This window comes from Caretta caretta, chromosome 2 (genome assembly GCF_965140235.1).
Source record: "Caretta caretta isolate rCarCar2 chromosome 2, rCarCar1.hap1, whole genome shotgun sequence".
NCBI classification, from domain to species: Eukaryota; Metazoa; Chordata; order Testudines; family Cheloniidae; genus Caretta; species Caretta caretta.
Genome location: NC_134207.1, coordinates 204714613 through 204732105, shown reverse-complemented (window position 1 = coordinate 204732105; position 17493 = coordinate 204714613). Strand labels below are relative to the sequence as shown.

Here is a 17493-nt window from a genome sequence, read left to right as displayed (position 1 = left end):
GGGGGTGGAGGGTGAGAAAACCTGGATTTGTGCTGGAAATGGCCCACCTGATGATCACTTTAGATAAGCTATTACCAACAGGACAGTGGGGTGGGAGGAGGTATTGTTTCATATTCTCTGTGTATATATAAAGTCTGCTGCAGTTTCCACGGTATGCATCCGATGAAGTGAGCTGTAGCTCACGAAAGCTCATGCTCAAATAAATTGGTTAGTCTCTCAGGTGCCACAAGTACTCCTTTTCTTTTTGTATATTATATATGAATCACAATAATATGGTCTTTTGTTCTCCAATGACATAACCTGCAGCTACACTTCCAACCTTCCTCAAGTACAGGAGGATTTCAAGCCCATCTTAGAAGGGCAATTAGAATATGGAGGGCCCATAACTCATTAGTTCTGAATGAATATAGAAAATTTGACTTCTGACCTGTGTTTGGAATATGAGGTTTCTGACTAAGACTGGGAGAGTAAATGGGTAGAGTCAAGTGCTATCATCTCATGGAGAAGCAGGGACACCTAGATGTTTTATTTCAGAGTAGCAGCTGTGTTAGTCTGTATCCTCAAAAAGAACAAGAGTACTTGTGGCGCCTCAGAGACTAACAAATTTATTAGAGCATAAGCTTTCGTGGGCTACCTTTACCATGAAGGTAGTGAAGGGGCAGGCTTCTAGCTGCTACTTAGTGGGTTTAGCCACAGTTTATACAATGTTCTATGGCCCAGAATTGAAAGAGATTAAGGATAAAGGGCAGAGTTAAGGACAGTGTTGGCACAATACTGACTATTTCTAAGCCTCATGACATTTAGGTTGAGTCTACAACAATGTTCTAAATTCATTATTTCCACACTTTTTTCTTGATTTTCAAACTTTTTGCTTTCACAATAATAAAATTCTAATAATATTGTAAATTAATGGTCTGTTTACAACCTTTACTCTAGCTTAACTCTGGATCTGGTCATTTTTACACAGTTCTAAACTAACTGTACTATTCTGTTTGTTTATAACATTTAAGACTTACCCTCTTCACCGCTGTGTGTAGGCATTTTCCAAGCACTCCTCAACATGGTATCTGAGTGCATGAACCTCCCCCAGAGCAATATTATGTAAAAACACTTTTAATGTTTAAATAACATAAGAATACTTTTCATATGCTGTGTTTAACAGTACACTGATGAGGGGCCAGGAATAAATACTTGCATTAAAAAGCAGACATAATTGGGCATATCAGGCTCAGTGACTCATACTTTATAAATTTCAATTTTATATACACAAAATAAATGACCATTTGTTTCTAAGCAAGTTAACTACCAATTACAGGATTTGCCAGGAAGCTCTGAGAAATCATTCCATCATGTGAACTTTGGACCTTCTCTTTGCTGCTATTTGCTGCAGAATGAAAAATTAGGACTGACTGTTAATTTCCCAATTGAATTTTAACAGGATAAATTAATTTTCTTGTGTTTTATCATTGGCCAGGAGACTTCTGCCAGCAGCAAAAGAGGAAGAAAACCTTCTGGCAGCAGTCCTTGTCTCACTTTGCCACAAACCTTGTGCCCCTAAATCAGCGCTCTAGCCAGTGAGTTAATACTAAGGAATGGCTAAACAAACTCAATGAAGACAGTAGAATGTGAAGGCACTCAGCATTCATAGGATCAGGGTCTTACTTCTCTAGTCTTGAGAGGACTACTACCATATTCTTCCAAGAAAGTTAGTTTGTTGTCTATGACCTGCACATTTCATTTTTGCCTTACATTTTCCCTCCGTTGGCCCGTCTTTTCCTTTCCATCCTTTCTGGGTCCGGAACACCCCTAAGTCAATATTGTACTTCTCTGTAACAGGGCTGAAGGCTTGACTTTAAGTAAAGCATTGTGGCCAAGTATGTTCTAAGTACTGGTTATGGAACCAAGAGAGCAGGGTTCAAATCCTGGCAAAGATGCTTAATTTTCAGAACAAAACCACCCATTTATTTGATCTACTCTTCTCGCTATAACATCAACAAAACAAATGAACCACCTCCATTTTCCAGCACATATTCCAGATCGGAGAAGGCAAAGTAAAAGAGAGATTATATGTACATTTTGTAATTTTGTGAAGAACTCAGGTGATGGGTGCTGCATAAGAACCTAGACAGACTGATTAGATAATGGATAAACAAAATCAATAGTGTCTTTGCAGTCACCTACACTCAGACCCAGAAGCAGTGTACAGCAGGGCAGTTTATAGGAAATGCCTCCCTTAGTTTATTTCAACTGCTTTAAAATGTTGAGATATTATTTCACGAGCTGCTGTGGGGGTGAAATCTACAAGTAATCTTCACGTATGGTATGTGATTCCAGAGTGTAGTTAAAAAAACAGGCTACTCTTTGTTAAAACCTCAAAGATTAAAGATCAAAAACTGACTCATGTAAATAAGCAGAAGCTATCTATGTTTCCATACTTCTGTGAATGCAGAAGCATCTCTACAATGTACACAAAATATAATGCATGATCTCAGGTTTCCTCATTCAATCACCAAAGTATTTCCTGTACTTGGTATTTCCATCACTGAAATAGGTTGATCAAAACCAAAATCTGCTTTGGCTTTTATCCTAAAAACACCTATCAAATGTCTTCTCTTCAACTACAGTAAGCCCCTTAAAAGGAAAAAGAGAAAAAGAGTCACAGGGTAGTGCTTTCAGTAAATTCCATACCATTTACCATTCCAAGGCTGAAGATGGCGTTCACCAGCAAGCCTCCTTTCCTGAAGTGATCTGTCATATGCTCCAGCCAATTTGCTTCTAAGCCGTTGACAGTCTGCCCATTCCTGGAGATCTTCATAGGAATCATCACAGTATAGTACTGGCTGCATCTTTGTTGGGTCTTTGGCTTGTTGAAGATAGCAAATATTTCCACTGCTAAAAAAAAGTTTTTAAATAGTAATACTAGAATAAACATATTGTGATATCATTATTGTTTCCTATTATAACTATCATAATCACATCCTTCCCCTTTTGTCTGCTTGTTTTTCTATAGTAACCCTTCAGAGCTGGGTCATCTCCTTTACGTGTTTATACAACGCCCGGCACAACAGGGTCCCAAATCCTGACTGGGGCCTTATCATAATATAAGTATTTACTAGTTGTAATATGGAACTCCCTCTCAGAGGGACAGTCGACTAGCATAAATAAATAACATAGTGGAAACAAATGAGCATTACTAGTAGAATTTATCATCGTAGAATTAATGTATTATTAGCAAATTCACCCGAATTGTATACTTGTTTGCCTCTGTGTAAGCGCCACAAAGGAGATAGCTACTAACTGTGATATCAAGGACATAGCTCAAATCTGAGATCTTACTGCAAATTTAGGGCAAGTTACATTTCCAATGATGTGACCTTCCACTAAAGAAGTAAATAACTTATTTTGGTGTTATATGGGCTGCGCACAGAAATGGCAAGTGGGAGAGCCAAAATCAGGAATGTACAGTGTATCAAACAAATATTGAGGCCAAATGGATTATTTAGTTGATTTACTCCGTGTCTGAGAAGAGGCAAAGCAGTAAGAGATGAGCAGATGAATAGGGAGGAAAAATGGAATTCCGAAGATCCTTAAAGATGAGGACATTAGCTAGATACCAGTGTGTGTGATGTAGCTTCCAGCCCACCTGAGGAGCGACGAATTTAAATCTCATCATTAGGTAAGTCTCTGTAGACAACAAAATCATCACAGACATCTGCAGTACTGGGGCTAAGTGGAAGTTAAAGAGACAATCAAAATTCCCAGGAAGAAAGAAACACTAAACTTAACAGTAAAATTTCTACAATGTAAACTATTAATATATTGTTATTTTACATATTAGTGGCCCGATTAATGGCCCAGTGAAGTCAATGGTAAAGCTCCCATTGATTTCAAACACAGCAGGAATGGAACCCCAATTGAACTGATATTTTTTTTAAGGAAATAAAAATAATAAAAAATTCAGGCAGCCCATTAACTTGGAAGTATCTCATATTATATTGTAAAGATAATATCTTCTAATCCCAGGTGTTACTATGAGAGAGTCACTCTGACAGTTCTTTCTTATGGAGGTCTCATCATGGAACTAAAAGAACACAAAGCAAACAGGGACAATTTACAGTAAGTCACTACTCAACATGAACAACGATGGTGGAACTGGGTTCCATGGGATTATAATGCCAATGACTTAGCTAAAGCCTGGTTGAAGTAAGCATGGTGGGGAGCGAAAAGGGAATGAAGGCTTAATCAAGTATAGAGAGTGTACCTCAGAGAAGAGCTTAATACTCTCTCTATATAAAGGAAGGCTGGGAAACAACAGTTCATGAGTCCTGGAGGAAGGAGATGCAGAGAAGAGACATAACTCAAAATTAATACCAGCAAAGGGAATGTTAACAGGAATTCACTCACTACACACCACTTGTTTAGAAAGAACAAAGTGATGATAAGGTGACTCAAAAGGGTATACTACTCAAAAAACCATATGAACAGAGAACATAAATAAATCAGGAGAGACGTTAACTATCTGGAGATAAACCAGGACATGATTATTAAAGGTAGAAATAGATGGAGAAGGTTTTTTGTGGATATGATAACTATAACACTTTTCAACTTGGAAATGACGGGAAGTAGGGAGGTAGCTATTTTGATTTGGTTTTGAGCTGTGCAGGTCTGATCCTACACACATTTGTGGTCAATTGGATTCTTTCATTGGCCTGAATAGGCATTAGACCAGGCCCTTGATGACGTGAGTGAAAGTGTAAATGTAGGCACAAACAATAGCAAGAAAAATCTGGTCTGGTTTGTAATCAGAACTAATTTGATACCAAAGAAGTCCTGTCTACACTTGAAAATAGACCATTGTTCACAATGACTTTCAGCAAAGTGTAAAAAGATCAAAATCCTCTTCAGTACAGTTTCAGAAAGCATGGTATTTTCTGAAATGTTATTCAAAATATTTTATCCTGGTTACACGTGCACTTAAAATCATTTCCAATCCAGGTTTGGAGGACCCCTTGATGAAAGCCATTGTCAATAATGGTTCAATTGTTGACAGGTATACAAGCAGAAAGGACAAAGATTCTGAATTTCAAAAGCCATAAGAGAAGTGAGGAATGGAATTCAGTGAAGAAGAAAAACATAAAAGAGAAATGTTCAACTACTACTACTATTATTTGTGTAGCTAAGTTGGGGGTTGGCTCTTTACAGGTATAAAAATAAACATGTTGGCTCAAGAATGTAACAATAGATACAGATAATAAAGTCAGAAAACAACTTCTACATAAGGGGGGGATTAGCTAGGTGACAAAACAAAGGCAGGTGGGGAAAGCACTTGGAAGAATTTCTTGTGAGAAAGTACTGTATGCCTGTGAGTTGTATAGAACATTTGGCAATACATACACATGAGAATAGAAAAAGGTCAATGTGGATAAACAAAGACATGCAAAGAGTAATAAAAATGAGAAAAAGGCATATGGGCTCTACAAAATATTAGGCAAAGACACAAATCGGCAAACGTAACAATGACATTGTAAGAGTGTAAGAATGAGAAACCCAAAGGGTTCATTTATATTGCAGCTGGAGATGTAATTTCCAGCTCAGGTAGACATACACATGCCAGCTTTGATTAAGCTAGAGCACTACAAGAGTAGTGTAGCTACAGTGGCAGCACACGCTAGCTGCCTGAGTACAATCCCATCCAAGACCCTACATAAGTACTTGAGTGGACAGACTACCCTGCTGCCCATGCCGCCATGACTACCCTGCTGTTTTTAGCACACTAGGTCAATCAAAGCTAGTGCAGGCATGCCTACACAAGCTGGTAATTATACATCCAGCAACAGTGTAGATGTACCCTAAATTAAATAATAAAATGAAGACTGCACAAACTGTAACAAATACTACAACCATTTCCAAAAGATGAATTCAGGAGAAGAAAAGTCCAAGAGAGAGCAGAGAAAGAAAAGGTGAAAGAAAAGGGAGACAACGCAAAAATTATGCAGGGATTCCGTGTTTACAAGGGTGGGTGCAGGATTGATGCCAAAGACTGAAAGTCATTTTCCAGGGAAGAAAAAGGAAGTGCTGAAAGAACTCACTGTCACTCAAGAATAATAAAGAAATCAGCTATATGGTGGCGACAATATATTTGGAAAAATCCAGCTACAGGTGAGTTACTTCATAAAACTGTCTTCTCAGATCCCCCTTTTTGGAAAATGGAAGCATTACCAACCTGTACACTGGCTGAGAAGTACTCTCAAATCAGAAAGCACTCAGGAGAAAGAAGTTAAACAAAGGTCAGCAGAGACTGAGAAACTGAAGATCTTGTCTAGTGAATCAGCAGCTGGGGTGAAATTTTGGGGGGTTTCAAGAAGGCCTTAAAATAAGTTCCACAACTAAAAGTTTCAGTACAATTGTCAGAAACCTGGGCACAAATGAGCTATCTCAGAGTCTGAAGATAGACGGAATTAGGGAATGGAAACCGTTTGTGCCAGACAGACAAGTGGTGCCCTTTAGGAAACCAGATTGGAACCGGTTTTTCCTCACTTTATGTATCCAATGTCCTGGATAAACTTCATAATACATTGTACAGACTACAAGAATGGGAAAATGCAGTAAGAGGCTCATACAATTCAGTGTAGAAAAATGTAAAGCTAAGGAGAATATAAAACATGGGAAGTGAGTATTCTCAAAAGTACTCTTATGTAAGAAAGAGAGAGTAATTTGCCTGGATGAACTGGATGTACCCGTTATTTAGAAGCAATTGTAAATGCAAATACAATGCTGAGATGCGTAAGGGTCTAATACAAATCTGGATAAACTATTCTAATAAGAGACAAATGCAACCACTTTGGGATATACTTTGGATAAATCTGGCAACTTTACTGTCCCACAAACAATGAAGAAAGTTCAGTAAAAGGTGGCCAGTTTGAGTAAGCCCTCCCCCCAACCTAGTTATGTAAAAATACAAAAAAATCAGGCCAATATTCTATGGAGGAGGCTAAGAAGTCACTCTCACAGTCAGATACAGAATCCTGAGAGGAATAGAACAGTTTGGATGAGCTTATGTAAAATATAAGGCATGGGAATAAACTACAACCAAGGAGATGATGGTTCTGAAAATAAGTTAGGTGGAATTTCATTATATAAAGTAATAATTAATACCAAATGGACAACTAAGCAAAGCAGTAGTGTAAAAAGTGTTCTATAAGAAGCTAGACAAGATAGGGAAAAATATTGTAAGGTCTAATCGTTAATCATGAGATTCAATTCAGAATAATTTGGGAAAAGGTAAGAGTACACATTTCCTTCCCCCAATGACACTGTGTGTTTCTAAATTGTTCTAACCCGTATCTTATTTGTAATTGCAGGTGAAGTTATTGAATTGCAATAATTGCAGGTGAAGCTACATAGAAGTAAACAGATGAAATAGGGAGTCCAGTGGCATCTCCCTGCCAAGATATTTTTTTTTAAGTGGTGAAAAATGGCCCATTTAAAGTATAGTGTGCAACTAGAGGACAACAAAACAGACACAGGAAAATAGTTTATGATGAACCTCCCTCCACGAACAAATACATAAGAATAAGAAGATGAAAATGATCAAGTGTAATGAATTTATGAGAATGAACATTTACCATGAATAACTACCCCTTCCCACTTACTGCTATCTGACCCTGTCCTAACTGGAGATCTGCAACTACCATCTCCACCTGTCTGAGAATCTAGATCCTCTGTGTTCTCAGAACTTTTGGGCTGGTTTATTTTCTGCTATGTGTTCACCTACAGTGGTGTTGACACACACTGAAAGGGTTTGAGGATTGTCCCTTTTGTGACTCAGAACTGTAAAGCCTACTCGGGCACCTTATCATCTTTTCAGATGGGCAAGTAGCAGATGGAAATCAACCAAGCTCAGGAGCTCTGAGGACTTCAATACCACAAGCAGGGAGCAGTAGCACACAAATCCAGTTGAACAGCAAGCATATGAACTTTCCACATGAGAAAGAGGCAAAAATAAGTTAAAGAGGGAAGCCCAAATCTGAGATGACAACTGCCCCCTGCAAACGACAACCCCACTAAAATAACACAGAAGGATTAACCTAATTGGTCAGAATGGAGTTGCACCTGATCGTCTGTTGCTCCTGTGAATGCCTAAACACTTATGATTAAATGATCATGAAGTGTGCAGCCAAGTTGAAAAGTGGGTTAAAAGGTTTTATTATTCATAGTGTGCATCTTTTCCCTGTTGCAATGCTACATTTACTTTTCCAAGATGCTGTGAACATAACAAGGGCAGTTTAAAACTTGCTTGTTCATATCAAAGGTCACCTCAGTACTTACTTCCAGTAAGTGGTTCGGCACATAATGCTGATGTGTCGCTTTGAGCTACCCCTTCTTGATTGTCTGTTGCTTCTCTGAGTCTTGGTGAAACACTTGGGCTCTCTCCTTGAAACTGCTCTCCATTCTCCCCTGCAGAGTTTAAGCTCAGATGCTCAGTAACTGGTTCTTCCCCTTTTACATCCCCACTGGGCTCTACACTCTGGTCAACATTTTCCTCACTTGGGGCTGGTGCACTGCATCCATTAGCATCATCTGCTTTCTTGCTATCCAATGAAGCGTGATTCTCTGAATAGTTTGATGCATTTTTGACATCTTCTGGTTGTGCAGAGTTGTTACTGGTGGGTGCCACAGTGGTGCTGGCCTGAGAGTTCACCGGGGAACTGTACTGAGGTATAATTCCAACAAACTTCAAGCCTTGACTTGCTGCATCTTGAATCTACAAATCAAAGGAGATTATGTTTGAATCTGCATGTTGTCTTATAGGACTAGACATATTCTGAAAATAACACACTTAAAGGGAACTAGCATGTAATTTTACTATTTCATCTGCTACTATAGGAAATTCTCATAATTAGCTTTACATAAAATGTTAAATTCTAGAGAAACAGAATGACAAGTTCCTTCAACTGTCTGTGAAATGTGAAAATCAAAAAAGAAAGAGAAAGGCCTATGCAATAACATGCATTGGATTTCTTCATTGGGAATGAATATCTGTGTTTGAAAGGCTTTATTTATGACACATTACCAGATGTAGTTTTGCCTAACCCAAGTTTTATAGTGCCAGCTTAAAGACATTTGGAGTTGAGGAGCAGAATGTTATATACTCTGATTACTCGATGGATATGCAAGTGAAAGTCCCACAAATTCCCTGGGCTACATATACATCTTTGTTAGCCCCTTATTTTAAACTGAGGAACAAATGACGAATTTTCACTTAATGAGAGTACAAAGAACAAAGTTATTGTAGTACCTTTTTAGTATTTGAACTAGTTCTAGAGATAGAGATACATTTGGAGTAAAAATGTCTGTGTGGGTAAACAAAGAAAAATAATGAATAATCATCTTTGGAACCCCGCTTCAGGTAGTTGAAGGCTGCTATCAAATCCCCCCTCACTCCTCTCTTCTGCAGACTGAACAAGCCCAGTTCTCTCAGCCTCTCCTCGTAAGTCATGTGCCCTCTCCCCCTCATCATTTTCGTTGCCCTCCACTGGACTCTCTCCAATTTGTCCACATCCTTTCTGTAGTGAAGGGCCCAAAACTGGACGCAATTCTCCAGATGTGGCCTCACCAGTGCCGAATAGAGGGGAATAATCACTTCCCTCGATCTGCAAGCAATGCTCCCTCTAAAGCAGCCCATCATGCCGTTAGCCTTCTTGGCAACAAGGGCACAATGATGACTCATATCCAGCTTCTCATCCACTGTAATCCCCAGGTCCTTTTCTGCAGAACTTCTTCTTAGCCAGTCAGTCCCCAGCCTGTAGCGGTGCATGGGATTCTTTTGTCCCAAGTGCAGGACTCTGCACTTGTCCTTGTTGAACCTCATCAGATTTCTTTTGGCACAATCCTCCCATTTGTGTAAGTCACTCTGGACCCTATTCCTACCCTCCAGTGTATCTACCTCTCCCCGCAGCTTAGTGTCATCTGCGAACTTGCTGAGGGTGCAATCCATCCCATCATCCAGATTATTAATGAAGATGTTGAACAAAACTGGCCTCAGGACCAACCCCTGGGTACTCTGCTTCTTCAAATTTTAGATAAAGATGAATGATGGGAAAATGTAGGAATGAAATTGTAAGAATGCAAGAACAATAATGAGACTGTACAAGTAATAACAAATATATATGAATGGAGCAGGAAGTAACAGATGGAAGGTCCAAGACAGAGCAGCAAGAGGCTGTTGAAATTCTCCTTCTAGTTAAACAGGCGCAATGCTACTGACTCAAACTCCCATTGACTTCAATCTGTTTGCACCAGTAGAATTGAGAAGAGAACCAGGAGAATAAGCTAGACTTTTAAAATGTCAGGGAGAGAGGTGACTGGCTGCTAATTCATGCATCAGTATTCCCCCTCTCCCCCGCCCCCCTCCGGGAGAAGAAAGACACTAGTGACTAGTGGATTTCTGGTGCATATTCTTAGTTATTTTGATTTAAGCAAAACCCCAAATTATAAAAAGAAATGGCCTCAGAATACAGGAGTTCTTCAGCCTCAGGCTAATACTGTGTTTTCAAGGCAAATAATCCAGCCGAATCGGAGCATCCTGGTTATTCTCTACAGTTCTGATTAATATGAACCTAAATAAAAGCAGCTCAGGCTTTTCAATTGCAAGTGAAAGAATGAATTATCCATTGAACCCATCACATTAGTTCTACAGCACTGGGAAGTGAGGTGGGCGGGGTAGACGTTTGAGATATTAACAATTTTATTTAACACTAAAAAATAAAGAGGAAGCTCATTTCTGCATTTTGCCCCCACCCACAGACATTTTTTATGAATCATTATTTCCTGAGAATCACATTACTGTGCTGAATATATACACAACCTACAGGTGACATCTGATCAACACAGAGAACTTCCTCTTTCAAACGACTGGGATTTTTCATGTTTAATTAACTCTTAAAGAGTGTGATGGTAGGAACTGAAGCATGGTTCCCCAGGAAACAGGGTGACAGTCAGCAGGGTGAGTTTGCAGATGGACAGGAGCTGCTGACTGGAGTGAGGCTCATTGCTAAAATGTAATAATTACCACAGCGCAATCTCATCTCAATTAACAGGAAAGTAAAAATGCTATTACAGTGGCCTATTTAATAGAAGAAAGCCGGACAGCATTAGAGGTCTCTATAAATAAACTGAAGCATGTTATTAGTATTGGGCTAGAAGAAAGTCAGCACCTGACTGGCTTGCTCAGTTGATCCAAGTGCATGCAAACGATATGATGCACTCATAATAGCCTAATGTGTCTGACTCCTTGTTGCAATTTTACAAATACTTGTAATACACTCATTATTAGCAAGTGTTACAAAGTCTCTTCATCTTCCAGTGCTAATCTAAACTGCATTCGTATAGTAGAATGTCAGATCAGTTAATTATAGTAATTTAACTAGTAGGCAGCTGCCAGAGTTTGAGCACAGTACAGGTATAATAATTTACTGGTCTTGGAACACTGGTTGTCACCCCATAGCAGGCTAACGCACACTGTGCACTGAATTACAGCAGCATTCACAGGTACTGCAGCAAGATCTCAGCACATCCAGAAAAGGTGTTTGTTCTTAGAAATATCAGTTCTTGTAAAATGGCTCTTGTTTTTAGAAGGGACAGAGGGGAACTGAGGATAGACTGATATTCTCATCATGATCAACCTAGGATTGTAACCATATCGTAGAGACTTAAAAAACCCATGTAGAATTTATTTCAAGGCACTTTACAAATAAATTAACCAGCAATAAAGCAGTAACCAGGATATAGTGCCTTGTTTGAAATCCCATTGTACATGGTCCCAATAAAATCAGTGGGGCAAGCATCTAATTAATTTCAATGAGGCCGGGATAGTGAAAGTGTTACACTAGCAGTGCAATGAAAGGTATTATACATCAGCAGATGTATCATTTTACTGCAATAATGCTTCCTCCCCACTCTCCACAGAAACGTGTAGGAGCTGACCCTTGGCACAAATCAAAGAATCAACTCCTAACATTTTACATTTCCAAAATGAGGCAGTTTTTATTTAGAATTTGATTTTATTTTTAGAATCCTACCTAGAGCCCTAAGAAATGTAGGTTTTGTTGGCCTAGTGGACTAATCAACTTAAGCCATCTGCGTGGAGTCTTACAACCTCTGGGCCATGATTGGACTGATGCATTTTCAAAACAGCTAGTATTTATTGAAATCTCTCATATTTTGAAAAGTTATTACTGCATTTATTCAGTAATTATTTTTCAAATATAAATATCTCAAACTATATATACACATCAGGTCATTGGGGCTTACCATGCTCACCCTTATTTTAAGTTTCAATTACCCACTGAGCTTCATTGCTCAAATTTTAAACCATTTTTTGAAATCAGAATGTTTATGATGAGTTCAAGCAACTTGCAGCATAGGTTCTGTTTCATTTTATTTGTTGCTGTTGTTAAAAATAGACAGTCACCAACTTCTCCAACCCCCACTTCTTTTGAGGCTGAAACCATGGATGCCAAATTTCAGCTTCAGTGACTGGGAAACAGCTGACGGTAACGAACAATCAAGCTTTGTAAACAATATACTGGAGCTGGTGTGGGTGCTAATACCAAATAATCTGAAGTGTGAGCTTCCTACCAAAGGAGTTGGAGTTGGTGACAGGATATAAGCTGGCACTTGGGGGAAAGCCTGAACCTTGTGCTGCTGGCTGAAGTGCGAGTAACTTGTGCAGCACATCTGCTAAACTTGTTTTAGGTCATTTGGACAAATTACTTGATGAAAGTAAATGGCTTGACTGTAGATGTAAAAGTAGCTTTCACACCTGCTTCTGTAAGGACAGTCAGGTACAAGCTTCCCTCGCAGGCTGAAGACAAACCTTCAGCACTACCACCCAGCGAGTCAGCAAAAGGTAGAACAGGCTTTCTTGTTATTTTCTACCCAGAGAACTACTTGGCTGGTTACATCTCTTCAGAAAAGAAAAGGAAGTACTTCATGTGCTAGAGCTGCAACTTTTCTTCATCACAAACACTCAAATGTAACAGTAAAAGGGTAGCAAAGCAGGCTGCTGTTTTATACTTAAGCATTAGGCAGATCAAAGGAAAACTCACTATGCGCATGATGAGAGACTGTACTTACTAGAAGTCATAGAAGATGCTTATAAGCACAGAGTTTAAAAAAAAAATCTCCCCAACACCATGACAGGTTGTGCCCAGAAGCTGTGTGACTACATGGAACAAAACGCACGTAAGTCAGCTGCAAAATTCTTTGAAGCAATGCAGATTTTTTTTTTAACCCTTCAAGGCACCACACAGGAAATCAAATCTGTTCCAACATACCAGCCTTTGAGGAAAATATCCCAGCAAATGCACAATTTAGAATCAATGTGGGGGAAATACATGTAGTGAAGCGGGACTGAATGAAAAGAACACTTTCATTTTGGCAGGCTAGTGCTGAAAGTATTCCAGATTGTACAAATATTACAATTGGTTGTCTTTATGTGCCAATCCACAGCACAAATAGTGAAAGGTCCTTTTCACATTATGTTCTATTGCTAAATGAGAAAAACAAGAGCATAAAAACACAGAAATTGCACCTGTACAGCATGCTGCAGCAGAATGAACTCAACATAACAAAAACTTCCCTACAATACATGCTCCAGGTTGACTGAGGCTTTTATTAACGTTTGTTGGGTTTTTGAACATGTTATACGCAAGTTAGCATTTAATTCTTGGAATTTTTCAAAGGGAAGCTCCAATAAGATAAAAAAAGGATAGAAATTTCTTGTTTCATTCCTCGGATACATACAGAAACATTTCTAGCACCTAATAAAGCATTGTTTAGTTTTTTAGTTTAGCCATTATAATATGGGCTGGTTTACATACACAACGTATTCCTGTTTAACTAGAATTTTCAAACCAGTTTAGTTCAACCAGTGTAAATCCATAAGTGGACTCATTTTAAATCAGTTTACAGCTGTCTTATATTAATGGATTTGCACTGATTTAATTACGTCAATTCAAAAACAGGTTCTGTTTAACCAGGTGCAAGTTTCATGTGCAGCCACAGCCTATATATTTTTGGAATTTAATGTTGCCCATGTAATTTGCTTCATAAAAATGGCATTTTGTCTTGATGACAAACAAAACAAAAAAAGACAGCTTTACCCATTACTGTCAGTAAAGTAAATGGCAAATCTCCCGTGGACTCAAGTGGGAACATGAACAAGACCTTCATCAAATCTCTCCTGTAATTACCCAACTTGGAATTTGACCAGGACACTTTGACTAACACCTCCTAACACTTGTGAAAAGAATCATGGATTGTTTCCTAAGTGGTTGGGACTTTAGTTTTATGCCTCAGCTGAAAAAAGGCATTGTCAGCAGCACAGTATAGTGCGGACAAACACTCTGCTGAGGCAATAGCTCAGAGTGCCACCCTACTGAATCAATTGCTGAGGCACCTGTGATTTCCTTGGATATCTCCTGTCTAATTACAGACCCATCCCAACTTTGCTTTTAATATGTAGTAAAATCACATCTCATGGTGGTATAGCTGATTTACAAAATGCTATTTTCAAAAAATAATCTGTTTGAGTTACAGGCACCAAAAACCATCACAGAAATCCAAATTTTAGGGACTGGGGGAAGTGTTAGTTTTATAACTGAACAATTATAGATAGATTTTTTTTTAAATTATTTAAATGAAATCTCCTGGAAAGTTTACTTTGGATTGTATATTTATAACTGCATTATCAACTGTCAAATAATCTCTGATATATAATGGACAAGGTGACACCGCTGTCAATTCAGAAACATGACGACTGCAGATATAAACACTGAGTAGCATACTGTTTTTTAACCAGTTTCTGTAATTGTTCCCAATAGCAGTCTGTGCATTTCTCCCATGGGCTGACATTTGCGGGTCAAACATTTCTTTCAAATTCAGAACAGTATTTCATCTAAATCAACAAGCATGGAAATTACAGCAGAACAATTTAATAATGAAAACCCGTCTCTTGGAAAGGGTTTTCAAGCACAAATGGGCAGTTGATTTTAATAAGACTAGTGTTCTAAACTTCTCTTAACTTTTTGATGCCAGGAGCTAGAATTTCTTGGCATGCATTCAAAGTAAATATACATTGTACTAATGCCACCAGTATACTCTAACTCATCACAGCTGGCAGTGTTTCTGAGGTTTAGACTCCCTGGTGACTTAGGTAATAATTTTTCAGAAACTAGTCATTACATCTGAGTGGTTATTTCATTAATGCTTTATAGACTGGTTTGGTATATGATTCATGCTAAAATAAGGTGCCCAGTTAATGTAGTAGCAACCAATTAAAGGGGACTGTTGCTAACACAAAACAAACAACAGAAAACATTTACAGAGAACAGATGAAGCAGAATTCCATTTGGACAGAGGAAAAAAGTCACTCTCTGGTAACAATCAACCAATTTTCCACAAGCCAGATGCATTAGGGTAGGCCTGTAATAAGTTCAGAGACAGAAAGTTGCTACTTAGTGCTGCTGATGAGAAAATACACTGCACTAGAAACAATGGGTTGGTCAAATTTGGTCAAAAGATATTTTAAAAAAACAAGTCTAGGCTGTCCCAGTTAATAAAAGAAATATTCCTATTTTTTATAACAACTTCATGGTCATCTCTCAAGTCCCTGTCACAAGTCATGCAAATGTACTTTGATAACTGACATACCCTCAAAGGTCTTGAGGCAAAGAGTACATGCTGGTGAGGAGAAAGGAGAATAGTATGTGCTGTATGTCAGGAATTGGCATGAAAATACTGTTCCAGGCTACAAGCATTACAACTGGATCATTCCTCATTAGGATTTATTGGTGAATATTTTATCATAAATACCAAAGCTCCCCTTTTTTGTCACCTTGGTTTCTGTATTTGTTTCTGAAAAGAGATATTTAAAATTAAAAGCATCTTTTAGTTAGTCTTGGACACTTTCTGTAAGTCTGCTATACTCATGCTCATTTCCAAAACAGAAACAATAAACCAGGATTTAAGGCTCATTTTAAAATAGGCTAAGCCCAGCCAATGGCATGAAGGAAGATTTTTAGTTACTTCTATAACCACCCAGAAACAGTGTTAAACTTTATACTTCCAGCACTTTTGCATCCTGAATGTTAGGTTGCAGAAAGTGAAATCTCACTTACTGTGACAAAGTGCTGGGAGCTAGCACCTACTGAGTTCTGGGGGTGGGCAGGCGCCAGCCCACCCACAAGCTGGGAACTAGCAGGTGAGCACTCTGGTCACTCTGGCACTAATTAGTTTCCCCAGGGAGGTCTGACTGGGGAATATAATGTAATTGGCAAATCAAGCTGGCCGGCTAGGTAAGGTAAGGATTTTTCACTTCACAAACTTATCAAACTATTTAATATGACTGGCAATTTTTGCTCAGCAAAGGCTCCAACCTTAGGGGCTCCAAATAACTCAGTATCCTGTCAAGCAAAACTTCCACTGAAGTCAAAGGAGATTTGCTTAAGTAAGCACTGGGTACTAAAATAGTAACAGGAGTTGAAAGTTAAGATTGTGGTACAATAACAGAGATCAGGGATTTACCCATCTCAGTACAGCTCAACCTTTCCGGCCATGCTGTTGGTGACCTTGCCTGAAATAAGATTCTTCTGAAATTTATGGTCCTAGCACCAGAGCAAGCTCCATTAGAGCACTAGTGGAGACTGTCCACAAGTGTATTCACCACTGTGTCATTAGAGCAGTGTTAGATGACATAATTATAAGAATTCTAGTGGCTACTGTAACCTCAGGCCAGCACGGATGCTAGAACTTCAGAAAAAAACCTCAGCCTAGCCATAGCCTTATTTTGTATAAGATTTACGTTTTAAAACTTGTATACACCTGGAACGTCCTCCAGGCTTCAACCATCCTTCTCAATCCCCACAAACCTCTGCATATGCTTTAACCACAGGGCACTTTGGATAAATCTTACCAGTGACCTACTGGAGGTTTGTTAATGGTTTGGTATAGGCTACAGATTTGTGACTGTAGCTTTGAAGTCTGAACACCGCCTTGAATCTGAGTCTTCTGTTAAAAACAGTTTCTAATGGGTGAATACAAGTCGAGAACAAGTAAAGATTTATGCAAATACAAGTTTGAAAATTGCTTTCAACAATCATGTCAGCTGGCTGAATATGATTCAGTGGTCAGTGTAATCATGACAAACTGTGTTCTATGCTGGGTTTACTTATAGTCAGTTGACACAACACTAAACACTGACTCAGTGTATCTTCATTGTCCAAGCTGGGAAAAACACAAAATGTAAAGTGTAATGGACACAAATTAGATATTACAAGTTGCCTTAGTTTTAGTGATCTACAATGTTATTTGCAGGAATTAAGTATTATTTTTAACCTGAGAATATCAGTCTCAACCCATACTTGCTTTCACTTAACAACTATCTAGTATCTACAGTAGAAGCTGCAGTTCAACAGACTGAACAATTTGCCC

General features: G+C 38.7%; 1 protein-coding gene across 4 annotated transcripts in view; it reads right to left on the bottom strand.

Moving 5' to 3' along the window:
• Positions 1–17493, bottom strand: part of RFTN1 (raftlin, lipid raft linker 1) — a 115394-nt gene that overhangs the window by 37474 nt on the left and 60427 nt on the right. For 3 of the 4 annotated variants that reach the window (XM_048838520.2, XM_048838519.2, XM_048838518.2), the window contains exons 5-6: positions 8329–8764; positions 2689–2892 (exon numbers count right to left, since the gene is read on the bottom strand). In XM_048838520.2, the coding sequence (XP_048694477.1) occupies positions 2689–2892; positions 8329–8764 (640 nt within the window). The remainder of the gene's footprint in view (positions 1–2688; positions 2893–8328; positions 8765–17493) is intronic. The other variant, XM_048838522.2, reaches the window with a different exon arrangement.